This window comes from Malaclemys terrapin, chromosome 3 (genome assembly GCF_027887155.1).
Source record: "Malaclemys terrapin pileata isolate rMalTer1 chromosome 3, rMalTer1.hap1, whole genome shotgun sequence".
Taxonomy (NCBI): Eukaryota; Metazoa; Chordata; order Testudines; family Emydidae; genus Malaclemys; species Malaclemys terrapin.
In genome coordinates, this window is record NC_071507.1 from 173,163,257 (window position 1) to 173,179,975 (window position 16,719).

A 16,719-nucleotide genomic window follows, 5' to 3' on the forward strand; every position below is an offset into this window, starting at 1 on the left:
CAAAGAACATCAAAGAATCATCAATGCGCATCCATAATGAAGGGTAGATTGATGACCCTGAGGTGAAGGCTGGCACCCTAAGGGCAATTGATTAAATCAGAACAAAGGACAAGATGACCCTCTCCGAGGTGTATTGGAATGTTTACACCAATTAAGAAGTAACCAGTCACAAACTGACACAGCAAAATCCATAGGCTTCAACAGAGGGAAAAAAAACTATAAGAACAGGGTGCTCCGCCATGGGACTTTGGGTTCATCTTGCCACACTCCAGGAGCATCAGATCGTGACCAATAGAGTCCCGCTCCACTCTGCGACCAATCTGGCTGGCCACTAGATTGATCCAGACTCTGGACTGGTAACTATAAACATCACTGCAAGAGTGTGAATGTGTGTCTAAAAAGCATATGCCAACTGTTGTATTTTCAATAAATTCTATGTATTTACCTTCCTCTTTAAAGATCCCAGGTGCTTTGTATGAGCGTAACATGCGCACTGTGCACACTCAGAATTCACGGCCCCCGTGGATCTCTTTGCTTCCCCACAGAAAAATGGCTGCTGACATGAAATAAAAGGGGAGCCACAAGGGCGGTAATATGTCCCTCCCCAGCAGTGCGGGCACATCGTTTTGGGCGCCCAGAGCAGCCAGCAGAGAGGTAGGTCACTGGGGGAGGTGGGGTGGAGAGAGGAAGGTGGTGCTGGGGACACCCCAGCCAGCGGCTCCCACCCTGTGCCAGGCTAGTCCCGGCTGGGCAGAGGAGGATGGGACGTCCTCTTCCCCTGCAAGGAGCAGATGGGACCCGGTCAGACCCACCCCAAGAAACCTTCCCCAGTTGCAAGAAGCACCACTCCACACCCCTCCCCCCACCACTTCCTGCCCCCATCACTCATCAGCAACGGGCGGAGGGATCATTGAACAGGGAGCTGCTCCCCCATCCGCACAAACCCTGTGCATCCCGACCCCCCCCATACCCAAAACGTCACCCTCCCACACCCAGAACCCCATCACCAAGCCCCCTGTACCAAAATGCCCACCACACCGAGCCTCACCCCCTGCACCCAGACCCCCCCACTGAGCTCCACCACCCTGCATCTGGACCCCCACTCCTGCACCTAGACCATCTCCTGCTGAGCCCCCTGCACTGAAAACCCCACACTGATGAGCCCCACCCTCCCTGCACCTGGACACCCCAACGAGCTCCCCATAGACCTCTACCCCAATGAGCCCCAACCAGCTGCACCCAGACCCTCGACCCCACCAAGCCCCACTCTTCCGGTACCCAGACCCCCCCACCGAAGCCCCAACACTCAAGCCAAGCCCCATCCCCCCAGACTGTCCCTGCTGAGCCCCAGCCACCTGGGCCCCTGTGCAGAGTCCCATTCCTCTTCGCACTCCGACCCCCCAGTGAGCCATCCGCACACAGATTGCCCCACACAGAACCCTCTCACTCCACACCTGGATCCCCACACACTAAGCCCTTCCACACTTGGATTCTGCTGGGATGAATCTGCCTGACCCACCCCTGGATCAGGGGCCAGAGCTGGGCATGCATGCGAGACTCTGTCCCTCTCACTTGCTATCACTTGCCCAGGTTTTTTAATCTTTCCTCATAAGTTAGGTTTTCTAAACCTTTTATCATTTTTGTTGCTTTCCTCTGGACGCTCTCCAATTTGTCCACATCTTTCTTAAAGTGGGGCACCTAGAATTGGACATAGTACACCAGATGAGGCCTCACTAGCACCAAGTAGAGCAGGACAGTTACCTCCTGTGTGTTACATGTGACACTCTTGTTAGTACTCCCCAGACTTATATTAGTCCTTTTTTTTTTTTTTTTTTTTTTTTTTGCGACTGCAAAGAAAGGTGACAAATCTTAGAAACTGTCCCAGATTGAAGTGTCAATACAGCATTTGGAAAAAATTGATAAATTAAACAGTAATAAGTCACCAGGATCAGATGGACCCAAGACTTCTGAAGGAACTCAAATATGAAATTGCAGAATTACTAACTGTGGTATGTAATTATCGCTAAAATCAGCCTACATACCAGATGACTAGCGGATAGCTAATAGCACTCCAATTTTTAAAAGGATTCTGAGGCGATCTTGGCAATTACTGGCTAGTCAGTCTATCTTCAGTAGCAGGTAGACTGGTTGAAACTATAGTAAAGAACAGAATTATCAGACGCATAGATTAACACAATATGTTTGTGAAGAGCCAATATGGCTTTTGTAAAGAGAAATCATGCCTCACCAATCTATTAAAATTCTTGGGGGGAGAGGGGGTGTCAACAAACATGTGTGTGAAAGTTACTAGTGACCCCCCCTTAACAGCTAGCAGCCAGTATGTCAACCAGTGGCCATTAGGGGGAAGCAGATACCTCACTACACAGTAGCCTGAACTTTTGAACTGTCTTCTCTCCTGGCTCCAAGCCGGTTTTCACTGACCAGATAGCAGAAGCACGGGTCTGGCAACCACCAATCAAGTGTTAACATAGCAAGGGCCTTTGTCTGAATGTGTATAAAGGATCTGTAAAATGTGTGCAAGACAGAGTTTTTGTACCAAGGTGCAAAGCTCTCCTTTCTTCTGCAGAATAAAGCAACTCTTCCTTATCCCTGTCTGGCTGTTATTGGCTCTCAGCTAGGTGGACCTGATATTTCGGTGACATGTGGACATAGTGTATTTAGATTTTCAGAAAGCCTTAGACAACGTCCCTCACCAAAGGCTCTAAAGCAAAGTAGGCAGTCATGGGATAAGAGGGAAAGTCTGCTCATGGATCAGTAACTAATTACAAGATAGGAAACAAAGGAATAAAAGGTCGGTTTTCACAGTTCAGCTTACAGATAGAAGCATAGACTAAGTTTCAGCAAGTTTTGTTTTGCAACAATGCTAATTTTCAACTTTTAAGCTTACAAAGCAAAAGACTCTCCCAATGTATGTCTTTTAAGACTTGAAACATGAGCTTTCCAGATAAAATTGTATTGAAGTCACTCTCCGCAACATGAGAAGGGAACCTCTCAAGGTACAGAAATGGAGAAAGAGGAGAAGACTAGACAAGAGTTTATTTAGGATTACTGTATATTTTAATTATCACTTGAAAAAGTTCCATCTTAGGTTTTTATACCCATCACAGTAGGATCTGAGCTGAAAAAGTTCAGTTAAGGTTTTGTACTGAAAGCAAACCAAATTCTTAATTCACAACTATTCTAAATCCAAGGTGGGCAGAGAGAGGGAAGAGATAAGAGGAGCATTTAAATAGTAGATTAAAATCTAATCTGTGGGTCAATAGTGTTTGTTGTTGTTTTTTTTTAAAATGCTGTTCTAACTAATAAAGAACATGGGTTTTAAAGTGCCATATTTTGGGGAAGAAGGTCTGAAAATACATGTAGAAAACGTATTTTAAGCATTTTTTCCATTCTCTCCAATACTACAACCTATAGATTTACTTTTAGTATTGTGCTAGAGGTACAAGTTTAGGGACTGATATAGTTATACCTAGAATATCATTGTAAAATAACCTTTCAGGGAGAGATTTTGTAGTTAATGAGACTTCTGGGATAACTCATTGTTTAGTCTATCTGAATTAGAAGATTATAGGTCAGTAGTTTAAGTTCAACCCAAGTAGGTAGTACTGAAAAGTCAATGGTATGTGATGGAGTTTGGTAGCATGCATAAAGCAAGTTTGTAGTCTTTGTCCATCACACAATTACCACTACACCACAGTTTATAACCTTCTCAGCAGAAAGGCCAAGACAAAGGTGAGTATGATGTTGAGGCACACTGACAGGGCAACATAGGGAAATTTGTCCTGGTGCTGCACCTATTTGCAGATAACTTCAGATAAGAGGACATCTTTCACTAGTACTAAAATCAGTCAGCAACTTTAAAGAAAAAAAATCTTTCTAACCCTTTGGGAATTCTGGATCATTACTCAAATATCCAAACATTCATGGGATAGCCAGTCTGGAAAATGTCATCATTCTAAAAGCAAAACTACTTCATAACACATTCTGTATAATGATGTGCCCTATTTCTCAGGTCTTCTCTCTTTACAGCCTTCTAGCTCTAAGCAAGCCTGTTGAAACAAGTGGGAAATATGATTGGCACAGTTCTCTTAGGACATGCAGTGCTAAATTTAAACTGTTAGATACTAAAAACTAACTTATCTTAGCTTTATTAGCATTATTCAATTCTATATTTGCCTGGGATCTCACTCTATGGGAAGAGAAGAGCCACTGTTAATTCCAGGCATAGAAGGGAACAGCAGCCCAAGGATGGAGTTGTGTCCTTGACAAAAGAGGGCCTAAATAACAGCTGGGCTCTCTTGATGTACTGCTACAGCAAGACCTCAGCTGGAGTTGGGTCCAAGGAGGTGGGTCTTCAGCAGACTGAGGGAAGAGCTTGCCTATATATGACAGAAAACTTCTGGTCAGGGGAGCAAGAGTGGTTGGCAAGAGCAAACACCAAAGGTTTGGAGGATAAGAAAGGAATCATCCTGTGGTGACACGTACGTTGGCAATCCAAGGAACTGCATGAGGCAGCTTGTTTGTGAGAGCAGCAAAATGGCAATACGTCCACTTAACAGCAGGAAGTGATCTGCCTTGGAGAATCCAGCAAACAGCAGTAGCCAAAGCCCAATCAGCCAGTTAGCAATTAGCCCTATAGGAAAGACAAGACAGACCAGAGTCGACATTCATTTGGCTAAGGAATGTACTGTATAAGGAAGGCACAAACGCAGGAACTCTACTTACGTTTCCTGGGCAGCATGCGACTGAGGCTTAGAACTGCCATTCATGAACAAATAGAAATGTTTGTGGCTTAGATTCAAGGCCCTGTGTACTATGAGATTATGTGGCTGCATAATTCTGTTTTGTAAGGCTGCCACATAAAGGGATGTCAGGGGCTTGGCAGCTGGGGAGACTGGAAGTAACTGAAGGAGCCAAACAAAATACAGGCAACAGAAAGAAGCACTTGCTCCAGCAGAATTTAAGAGCTCTCCAGAAGAGGTATTTCCCCCCAGCTGCAGTGCTTCCTCAGTGCTTCAGGAGAGTTACATCAATAGCTCTACCAAAGTGGAGCTGGGGATGGCTCCTTTCCTATGTGCCTTAGGAGAGCTATAAGAGGGAATGAGTCTATGCTGTGAAGTTCATATTTAATTTATAGGCATTTCTATGGCACTCAATTTAATACCTAAGCACTTTACAAACTTGAATTTATTCATATGAAAAACAGAAATATTAGCCTCATTTTACAGATAGGAAACCTGAGGCACAGAGAAGTCAAGTGGCTTGCTTAAGGTCACACTGTAAGTCTATGGAGGCCAGAAATACCTAGGAATAATATTGTAGTCTGTAAGCTCCTTTGTGCCTTAACCACAAAACTACACACCCTTCCTCCCCATTCCAAAACTGCTCCACAGCAGAGCTCTGCCACATGGACACTTCCTCCTGCTCACCATTAACTTTTACAAATCCCTGGTTAGAGCTACATTCTCAGAAAGTCCATTGCCCTCTATGCTCCCAACCAGGCCTAATTCCAGGAGATCCTCCCCAAGCATCTGCTGCATATTTCCCAGAGAGTAAGTGGAACAGCTCAGTGCAGAGTTCTGAACAATGATTAGGATGAGATCTAAACGATGTCGCCGCTAGAAACCTTCGTCACACAATTTACGGTTTATATCAGATAGTACTTTGCTTCGAACACAATATACAGCCATGATCCAAAATAAGAGACTAAGGGCTAGAGGTATTTAGGCATTTAATGCCCTTTAAAATCTGGAATTATCAACCCTGAAGAAATAGGAGGATGTATAGCCTCTGTGATCCAATCACATAATGGTAAAGTTATGATAGTCAAACTTGAGCAGATTTAACATCCAATAGTGTACGCACAAAAACAGCCCTGTGCTCTATTGACAATAAAAGTGAATACAACAGAACGGAAGGTACCCAGATGGGGCAACAGGGCTGATACAGAGAATCATCACTAATAATCCATCATTAAGCCATTCACTTGCCATTTCTTGGACCATTTCAGTTTTGGACCTGCAAAAAAACTATCCTGTTGTGACATGAAAACACAATGATAGGATTATGAATTTGTCCTACAAGGAAAAATTAGTTAAGGGGGAAACTATAGCACCAGCAGCAAATATCTAACGAGTTAGGGAAATTTGATGAATGGTAATGTATCACAAGATGTATTTCAGTCTTCTTCATGAGTCATGTAGGCTGCCTGCCCTGCAAGGACGAGCCAGGGGTCTCCCCACTCTGCAGGAGAGAGAAGCAACCACGGGCATATACCTTCAGAAATTGTTGGCATTTCTCTTCCCCTGCCCAGACTGAGGCCAAGTGCTCTCTGTGAGTCCACTGTAAGGAGGCCACTCAGGCTGAGCCAGGGCTGGGAAGGAGGTTGACTGGGGTGAAAGTGTAACTTACAAATTCTATTCTTTTGACAATTTGTCCATAGCTCTATAGCAGTTGGTCTATCCTATTAGACTGTAAACTCTTCAGCACAGCGACTTTTCTATTCTACATCCCTACGCTGCCTTGCATAATACCCCCTCTCCCCAGCTAGAGCACTCAAGCATAAAGAATATAAATAAATAAAACTAACAAGAGATACAGAACACTAGTTATTAAATAAAAGAGGCCACACTGTACCCAGTGCCTTTACGTAACTGACATATCTTCCTACTGTTCATCTATTCTGCCAAGTATGGCACAACTCAAGTCACTCTGCACAATCAGTTCCCTTCTACCGAGCTACTAGCCCCTCTTACTTCCAAGCTGTTAGGCACCTTAGCGAGTGGTTATTGTGTTACATGTGAAAGCAGGCAAGGGTCAGAGTTAAGGCTAACTGTAGCATAGGCACATTTTTGGGCTCAGGAAGAACCCCTGATCAGCAGCTATGTGGGATGGGGGCTGCAAGAGAGTCTGATTCCCTTGCCTAGTATCATCTTCCCCCAGCTCCTGCGGCTCTGCAAGGAGCTGTCCTCTTCCACTGCCCACCACCTTGCCCCCTGAAAAGCCCTGTCACACACACCCCAAGTAGGCAATAGCCTCCCCCCCCGCCAGAGCTCCCCTCCAACACCCCCTTCCATCGGGGAGCAACAGCGCCCCACCCCACAGTCTCCCCTCCAATACTACCCCCCAGCCAGCAACAGACCCCCCCCTTCCCCGCAGGCTCCCCTCCAACCGCCCCCCCCCCGGCCACCAACAGTCCCCCCTCCCCGCAGGCTCCCCTCCAACACCGCCACCCCCCCCCGGCGGGTTCCTCTCCAACACCAACCAACCCACCCTCTCCACCCCAAACCTCTCCCTCCTAGGGGCTCCTCTCCCCGCTCCTGCGCACCTGGAACTCCAGCCCATAGATCACTGGCGAGTCATCCTCCATGACGTCCCCACAGCTGCTCCCGCAGGGCCCGCCTTCAACAGCCGCACGTCCCTTTCCCCCAGCCGGAGCCGGCTCCCCTGTTTCATACGTTACTCGCTAGCCCAGGGGCCTTTCTGAGCCACTGCGGCATCCGTTCTCTCCCTTTCCGGGTGGTGTGAAGGAGACGCAGGCGCCGTAGAGACCGTTCCCTGGTTGACGGCGCAGACGCAGAAGCTGCTGGATCCTTGGGGCGGCGGTGCAAGGCTGCTGCTGGTGCTAAGCAGGTGAGGGTCAGGGCTGTAGCGGGGATGGGGAGGCCGGGCCGGGCTGGGCTGGGCCTGGTGGAACGGAGGGGCGGGGGTCCTGGCCGGGCCCGGGGACCGCTGTAGTCAGCCTGGCGTGGGGCAGGCGGCGAGCGGGCCTGGGGTTCCCTAGCGTGGAGCTGGCCGGGCTGGGGGTGCGCCGGGGTCCCGGTTTGGGGCGAGACGGCAGCAGAGGTGTCTCCCCGATGGGCTGTCACTTGTGTTACTAGGGTCTGGCTGCCACCCGCAGAGCCAAATCTTCCCCCCGGGGGGGATCTGCCTGAAAGTGAACCCCAGTGAGAGGCCCTTGAGCCAGGCCTGAGGGGCTGGGACGCCCCCTTTCCCTTCTTCTGTTAGACAGTGGCCATGTTCTTCCGCCGCTCCGCACCCATCACGGCTACCCGGGAGTAGTAACGAGACTGTGTGCGGACGCCCTGCTTCATCCCCTTCAGCCTTGTGTGCGGTACCTGCCAGGGAGTTTCAACCCCACTCTCTATATCCACGCTATTAAGTGAGAGGTAGTGGGTACTGACTGGCCAGACCAAAGGTTTAGCCTGGTGAATTAGCACAGATGTCCATAAAGACTCAGAAACACGAAATTCCGTGACAAAACTGTGAGCATACATGTATTTATTTGCCAGTGCATTATAGACCAGTGGTTCTCAACCTTTTTGGGCTCAGGACCCATTTGTAAATGTTTATGGCCTGTTGTGACTCATTAAATAACCTGGAGGTGGTTTTGTTTGGAACCTGCCCCCAGGAATGGGAGGGTTGGATCCTGCCCGGCACTCACCCCACAGCAGTGGCTCCTGCAGCTCCTGGGCTGTGGCAGGGCTTGGCTCTCTGCTCTGGGCTTTGCAATCTCCAAGTTGCAGCTCAGATTTCTCCCTGCCCCCTTTGCTGGACCAAATTTGAGTGAGTGGAGTTGTCACCTGGCTCATGGGGTTGCAGTGCCACTCTAAGCTTTGGCCTATCCAGACGCCTGTCATCATGATGGCTGGGCGAAAGCTGAGTGGCGGAACCCCAGAGGTTGGAGTGCCTGGACTACGGAGGTGAGCCCCACCATCCCTGTGGGACGGGAGCTGCTACATGACCCTTTGAAATATTCTGGCAACCCAATTTTGGGTCCCGACCCACGAGTTGAGAAACCCAGTTATAGATGACAAAGGAAGGGAATGAGCTACTCACAGAGCAGGCTGAAAGTATTTTCAGTGAGTATAACTGGTAGAAACTTTTCATTGAGATTTTAGAATAACTTTGGCCCATTCTGCAATGAGACCTATTCCTGTCTGTGCCTGTGCAAAGCACTGTTGTTTTCAGTGGGATTCTGCATGGATTCAGTACCAGGCTAGCTGTAGTTTTATATATAGAAAGATAAGACTTCACGTCATCAAAATAAAAAAAAAATGTAATCATTACTTAGTCTGAGATTAGGAGCAAATAAGAAGCCTCCAAGATTAAGGAAATAAATTCATCTTAAATTCATCTCCCAGAAAAATTAGCTTCTTTCTCCAAACCTGCATAGGCTTTGAAATATGGGAAAATGTAGCCTTTTTTTTTGTTTAAGTTTTTCACAATCAAAAGGTAAAATAGAGTGAATTTACTGAATTTTGCCATAAGCAGTGATGGAGAACCCCACTTGGGGGTATGCAAAAGTTTAGATGTTAAAAAGAGAGGTTTAAAAATGCCAGTTAGGTTTTAAAAAAAATTGCCAGAGAATTGTAGAAATCTTCACCTTTGATATGTTTGGGGGAAAAAAACATATTTGCTTATTACAAATTTTTAGTAAAATTTTCTATATCTTTAGCTTTCCTCTGCAGAATTGCATCTTTTATCAACAAGTATTTTAGGAGATTAACTTTTCTTTGTTTTCCACATCTACGTGTGTTTCTTAAATTTAATTAATCTTTTTCTTCAGTGTGTTCCATTTTTCACTCCCATTCAGATATTTCTCTAGATAGTAAACAAGATTTTTTTCCTCGTTGGAATAAAATCAAACTTCCAAGCTTTGAATTGATGAATAAATGTACATAGTGTTATTTAGAAAATAGTTGTGAGACTAAAAGACCTAGCAGTGTTTTCAACTGGTTAAACAGTGTCGTGTCTACACCATGGTAGATAACAGGAAATGTAACAGGGATTATGTGGTGGGAGAAAACCTGATCCTTGTAACTTCAAACCCATTCAAAGTTACAGAGGCATCAGTTACTCTAAATTTTTCTATAGAAGGCTGTCTCTTATTTTGCTGCTTAAGTTTGGGAGCCACACTGAACAGAAGAGTAGAATACATCTTCTTGAGGCATTGGGGTGGAGTCGGAGAGAAGGAATGGTACTACAGATTCCTAGAGAATTCCTAACCAAAAAAAAACAACAACACCCTAGTCATACTGCTGGCTTTAATCAAGTTTATAATACATTTCTGGCATGCGTGCCTCTAAATATGGCTTGTGTCAATGTGCAACAAGGTTAAAATCCAGCTATAACCAGGTCAACCAAAAGTGTCGTCCCCTGTCTAGGCTGACAAATGGTTGTCTTTCTGCAACCGGTATAGCACGTTCTCCACTTCCTTCCCAAAACACAGACAGGACCCCTTAGCTTGTTACTTTTAAATTGACTTGTCAGGTCCTTTTTTTCTCCCACCTCTCTTTCAGGTATGACATCCCAAAGTGCAATTGCACTCCATACAGTTGATGTTGTTCTGTATGTATGTATGTTCTCAAAGACATCTATTTCCTTGGAACAATGAGGAATTTTTGCCCCGAATGTACCAATATAAACATGGTATGATAGGCATGGATATACCAGTGCTAGTGTGATAGCAGAAAGGCTGTGATGTGGACACAAACTTAATGTATTACTACAATTGAAACCTCTTTGACAAGAATGATTGTTCTCTGCCTCAAATTTCCTATGTGTAAAGTGGGAGGTTAATATGTCCCTGCCTCACCAATGTGTTCATAAGTAAGACTGTGTGTCTGTCACGGAAGTCACAGATTCGGCTGGCTCTGGGGCTGCACGAGCAGATCAGGCAGCCTCTGGGCTGCTGCTGGTCAGGGGCGCCCAGATGGGGGGGGGGAAATGGGGCAATTTGCCCCGGTCCCCACAGGGGCCCCCACAAGAATATAGTATTTTATAGTATTGCAACTTCTTTTTATGGAGTAGGGAGCCTGCCAGCCCCACCAACCAAGCACCAGCAGGGGTTCCGGTCTGTGTGCCGCAGTCTGCCCCCCACCCAGCACCTGTGGCGCCCCTGGACCGTCCCCACCTCCCCACCCCTCAGAGAACCCGCAGCCCCCCGGCCCAAGTTTTAGTTACAGGTATAGTACAAGTCATGGACCGTGAATTTTTGTTTACTGCCCTTGACCTGTCCATGACTTTTACTAAAAATACCCGTGTCTAATATGTAGCCTTATTCATAAGTAAGGCTGTGTGTCTGTCATGGAAGTCACAGATTCCAGACTTACCATGACTTCTGCAGCGGCTGGTGCAGCTGGCTCCAGGACTGCCCAAGCAGATCAGGCAGCCCCCGGGCCAGCTGCACCAGCCGCTGCTGGAGCAGTTTGGGTGTGTGAGGGAGCTCAGGGCTGGGGCAGAGAGTTGGGGTGTGGGGTGGCCCTTACTTCGGGGGCGGGGGGGCGCGGTCTCCCTGGAAATGACCGGCATGTCCCTTCAGCTCTTTCAGGGGTTCTCACAACAAATTTTTTGGTGGTCTCAGAGTGCGGCCACCAATTCTTGCTCGTAGCCGCTCTGACAGTTTTTCCTAAAATACTTAATTAACTTTAGGAAAAACAAATAAATATGCACAGATACATGTCCAAATCATTGTAATCTATCTATGTAGGGTTTTTTGGTTTTGTTTTTTTCAGACTCAGTAATAAAAATAGTGTACACTTGTCTCTGTTCTTCATTGGACCTAAACAGAATAGAAACACAAATAAGGTGCTTTGAATGTTCTTGTCATTTTTCTTATTGTTTCTTTTGGTTGGTTGGTTGTTTTGGTTACTTTTTTTAAGACTTGCTAGCTAGTAAGTGTTCCCTGAAAAGTGATATTAACAAACATGTAAATCTCACTTTTCACAACAGACTTACTCAGAAATTAAGCCCTGGATGGGGAGATAGGTACAGAGGCCGCAGGGGCCAGGGGTGATGGGGCATTGGTGGAGGCTGTAGGGGGCAGAGGTGATGGGGGGGATGGGCTTGGGGCCAGAGCCCATCACCATGCATCCAGGGAATGGAGGCTAAAACCCTACGTCCAGGGGACAGAGCCTGAAGGCCCGTGGCTGGAGCCTCCCACCCAAGGACTGTAGCCCGATCCCACTGCCCCTGGGAAGGTGGGGGAACTCACTAGCTGCCTTTCCTTCAACTTGTGTCTCTCCAGAGGGGGGCAGGGCCCAACCACTTCTGGTGGCCCCTGGGGAGGGGCTGCTGCTTTGCGCTCCCTCCTCCCCCAATCACCGACCAGGAAGCTGTGGCTACAAGAAAAGCCCTTGGTGGCAACATTTGAGAAACGCTGTTCTAGGCAGAGGGGCCAGGCGGCTCTGCGTGCTGCCTCTGACCATAGGCACCGCACCCGCAGCTCCCATTGGCTGCAGTTCCAGGCCAATGGGAGCTGCAGAACTGGAGCTTGTGGTGGGGGAAGTGCACGGAGCCCCCCGGCCTTCCCTCCCCAGGAGCTGCAGGGACATGCGGAGCCAGGTAGGGAGCCTGCTAGCCCCGCCCACCCTTCCCTTCCCCCCAGCACCAGCAGGGGTCCCGGGGGGCCAACCCCCAGCACCCATGATGCCCCCAGACCAACCCCTCAGAGCACCCTCAGCCCAAGTTTTAGTTAGGAGTATAGTACAAGTCATGAACAAGTCACGGGCCACGAATATTTGTTAATTGCTCGTGACCTGTCCATGACTATTACTAAAAATACCTGTGACTAAAACATAACTTTATTCATAAGCATTCAGCTGAGTATCAGAAGTGCTATGAAGAGGTGCTTATTATTGATTCCTTCTAGAATATAGTGTCTAATCTCATCATATTAGGTACTGAGCCATCTCATAGAAGACATTAGGTAAGTTTCCATTCTCTGAAATTTGAGAGGCAGACTCCTAGGCTTGAACAAAAGATTTCAGAAATCTTAAAATGCATAATCCTCTCTTTCTGTGGTCCCAGCACTGTTTTTATTGAATCAGTAGCAAAATGCCCACTGTCTTCAGTGGGAGCAGGAGCAGGTGCTTACTGGTTTTCTCCTTTCCTCTATACCCAAACATGTTTATTATTTATTATCATTAATATTTATATTCCAGTAATGCCTAAAGGCCTCAGCTCAAGCTATCATAGTAGGCACTGTACAATCATAGTTAAAGTCCCTTCTTTAAAAAGCTTATAGTGTAAAAGGAAAGATAAATAAGTGACTGACACAAGCACAAAGCAGAGGGGTAACAAAAATAGTGGTTGCATGAACAATTTTTAGCCAATCAGTAGCAGTAATCACAATTTATCATCTGAATGCCACCTACCTAAATCATTATTGAATAAGTGACCAAGAAAAAGGAAAGTGTGGGCTATTAGTTTGTCAGGCAAGCAACCCCCCCTGAGTAGACCTTCCTGTTTCCATTTGCCCTTTGGAAAGAATATTAATGTTTAGATAAAACATTCTGAAGCATGTAGATGAATGAGAGCGTGTATCAGAAGAGGTGGTGATGTTGAGAGAAGTTTTCTGAACAATCCAAAGGAAGTAAACCTCCAGGGCAATCTGAAGTCTAATACCCATAGGATACGAAGATGTTTTTGGTTCAATAGGGAAGAGGGACTCTTGCCATGGAAGAGAGTAAGCCTACATTTTTGGCCTGCTTTAGATGTACTATTTGATTCTTGCAGTATCAAAACCAAGGAGGATCAGAATAAATAATTTTTAGCAGAAAGATATATTTTTGTAAAAAAAAAAAAATACAGTCTGGTCCATTTTAGTGTTGATGTTTGTAGCTGCCTCTCAGTTAAGTAATTTGTAATATTATTTGTTTAACTGAAAGGAAATATTTACAGCATAATGTTAAGTGTCTTTTTGGGGAGGCTGGAGTGGTTGAATGGGAGTGTGTGCATGCACGCTCACACACCATTGCCTTCCTGAAATTATAGTGTTTTGGGACTCACAAGTTCATAGGGGCAAAAGGTAAATTTAAAACACTTTTGTGCCAAGTACGGAATAGCTGGCCAACAATGAAGTGTCAAAAATAAATATTTTAATAGTCAAATGACTGCATAAAAAGTCCTTTGTTGCCTTTTTAATAAATACTCTTGAGTTTCAGAATAATTATTTAAATTGCTCAATAAAATTAACTTCCGGAATATTTTTCCCTTTCTTTAGTCACAATGGAAAATAATCAATGTAATGATGAGGATGCCAAGAAGAGTGTTTCAAATGAGGAGGCATGTGGAAATGTAGTTCAGCAGAGGGCTCAGGAAGAACTTCTCTTTCATGAGGAAACCATTGATCTTGGTGGAGATGAATTTGAGTCTGAAGGGAATGAGACCATCTCGGAGGATTCCAATAACTTCATAGATAAACTTAATGAACACATGATGGAGAGTGTCATTATTTCTGATTCTCCAAACAATAGTGAAGATGACACTGGTGAACTTGGTTGCCTGCAGGAGATTGTGGAACAAATGGAAGTCAAGGACATTTGTACACCAGAAGGAGAAGTGAGTAAGGAAGAAGCCCTAGGTAATGACAGTGAAACTGAACATGAAGAAACACCTAAAGACATTTCTGATATTGGAACAGATGATCAGGCATCTTTAAAGGAAGAGTTGATTCAAGAAGCAGTGAAAGATGAACCGAAAGTGGGAAATGAAGCTCTAGGTGACTCAACACCAAGTAATATTGATGAAAGTAAATCTGAGGAGCCAATATCATCACCCCTTGCCAGCAAATCATCTCCTGAAGCTGAACCTATCCCTGTATGCACCATTTTTAGTCAAGCAAACAATGTTAATACTCAACCACAGTTGTTCATACATGATGGCTTTGAGCCTCAAATGGTGAAGTCTCCTAGTTTTAGTAGTGTAAATGAGGTTCCAGTGAAGTCTCCTGCACAGGTGGTTCAACCGAGTCCTAGCCTAAGTACATTTTTTGGTGACCCTGTTAACACTAATAATCTAGCTGTTGAGTTTTTTGATTCATTTACTACATCCACTTTTATTTCTGTCAGTAACCCTAATGCAGGTTCTTCAGTCCCAGAACAAATGTCATCTGTTAGTACAGTTGGAGACAATTCCAATGACTCTGCTGACCCTACTTACTCTGTAGGAAATGGGAGATGTGAAGCAGGTGGTCCCCCTGCATCTTTAGAAATATCACAATCTCCTAAACCATTTTCACAGATCCAAGCTGTTTTTGCTGGAAGTGATGACCCATTTGCCACAGCCTTGAATATGAGTGAATTAGATAGAAGAAATGATGCCTGGATTCCCAGTGAGGAGACTAGAAAGGTTTTAATTTCAGTAGCCACTCAACAATATAGTACTCTGTTTATAGACAAAGAGAATCTCACCATGCCTGGATTAAAGTTTGACAACATCCAGGTAAGAATCTATAGCTACATCCTACTTTTTGTTCGTATGTTAGGGCAAAGAAATGGGATGACACATCTAGTGGTCTACTCTTTTAATTACCTTGTTTTACAGACTGTGCTCATCTTATGTGTACTATTGCAATCCTTATTATAGCATTCAAGATGACTGACTGAGCAATCATTCATGAAAGGACTCAAAAAACTGACTCACGTGTAATGATCAGAAAGCTTTGTTACTTATTTGTAGAGACTGATGTAATCAATTTATATAGAATCTAGGCTTCCATTTAAAAAGTCATTTCTAGCTTTTGCAAAGATAATATTCCAAACATCAACTGGATATAGATTAAAGCAGTGTGGTGTCCTATGAAGTTTGCAGATGGGTAACTCCAGTGCTTCTGCTTGTAGAATTCAGTGCTACAGCAGAGTGACGAAAGTCTTGTCATTTTTCATAGCTAGTGTTCCGAATGCTACTGGTAGCACTGACAAGAATCAGGTCATTTGCATTCTGACACTGCTTAGGAAAGCTAGGAGCAGCAACAGAGGCAGGCATTGAAGCCATTTACTGGTGAGGAGGACCCAAAATGGAGGTTGGTGGAGGGATAGAGTAGTGGAGACCCATTCCCTCCTCAGCAGCCAGGCAACACTGCATAGGAGAGAAGAAATACAAAATTCCTTTCTTCTAGATTTTAGCAAGACTAGAATTTCAAGTTGATGTGATAGCTGTTGTCCAGAGGCTGATGTGAAAGGATGCAGAGACTGCTTCACAGTAGAGATTCTCGTATCCTCCCCTGTCCTGGCAGCTGAGGCTGGCTGGGTGATTAAGCTTCTCAACAGAGTTTTGCCTCTGGACTTCACAGGTGATGTTCCTCATCCTCCTCTTTCATCTCTACACCTCTGGCTAGTAGGTTTTGTCTTCCAGATGGTAGAGGTCAGGTAATATTGTTTTTTTTTGTTTTGTTTTGTTTTGTTTTTTGTTTTGTTTTTTTTTAAGCCTTGTTTAGTAGTACCATAGTATAAAATTCATTATCATTCAGTAGTGAAAGAAGAGGTTTCAAAATACCTGTCAACAAGTATGTTTGTCACAATATAAACAACAGAAAATAGTTCCTCCAGAAGAAGAGCATTAAAGAAACACCTATGACAACCTATTTCCTGTTACTCTGTTATGCTTTTGCTGGGCACCTCAGTCTGGGTGTCATATGTGCCAACTGGACACATCTTGGAGGGGGAAAACTCTGCCTCTCCGGTCTCAGACACCTGCACCACCTGCCTCCCAGAGCCCAGTCGTGAGGTGCCCCCCAGTCCAGATACTCGCTGTGACTCTGCACCCCGTATTCTTCAGAGTGATATTATTATGATATGATTATGGCATAATTCTGATGTATTTTAACCCGTTGCACTCGCATCCCCAAAGCCCAGCTGCAGGACACCCTCCCCCAGCCCAGACACCTGCACTGCCTCCCCCCAGAGCCCAGGCATT

At 45.5% G+C, this 16,719-nt stretch overlaps 2 protein-coding genes across 3 annotated transcripts in view; one reads left to right on the forward strand and one right to left on the reverse strand.

Moving 5' to 3' along the window:
- EIPR1 (EARP complex and GARP complex interacting protein 1) overlaps window positions 1–7,490 on the reverse strand; it is a 174,400-nt gene extending 166,910 nt beyond the window's left edge. The window contains exon 1 of the mRNA XM_054022778.1: window positions 7,349–7,490. Coding sequence (XP_053878753.1) covers window positions 7,349–7,390 — 42 coding nt within the window. The 5' untranslated portion in view covers window positions 7,391–7,490. The remainder of the gene's footprint in view (window positions 1–7,348) is intronic.
- A 76-nt stretch (window positions 7,491–7,566) lies between these two features.
- The window catches only part of TRAPPC12 (trafficking protein particle complex subunit 12), a 99,814-nt gene continuing 90,661 nt past the window's right edge, over window positions 7,567–16,719 (forward strand). Inside the window, exons 1-2 of one of the 2 annotated variants that reach the window (XM_054022777.1) lie at window positions 7,567–7,653; window positions 14,027–15,246. In XM_054022777.1, the coding sequence (XP_053878752.1) occupies window positions 14,032–15,246 (1,215 nt within the window). In that variant the 5' untranslated portion in view covers window positions 7,567–7,653; window positions 14,027–14,031. The remainder of the gene's footprint in view (window positions 7,654–14,026; window positions 15,247–16,719) is intronic. The other variant, XM_054022776.1, reaches the window with a different exon arrangement.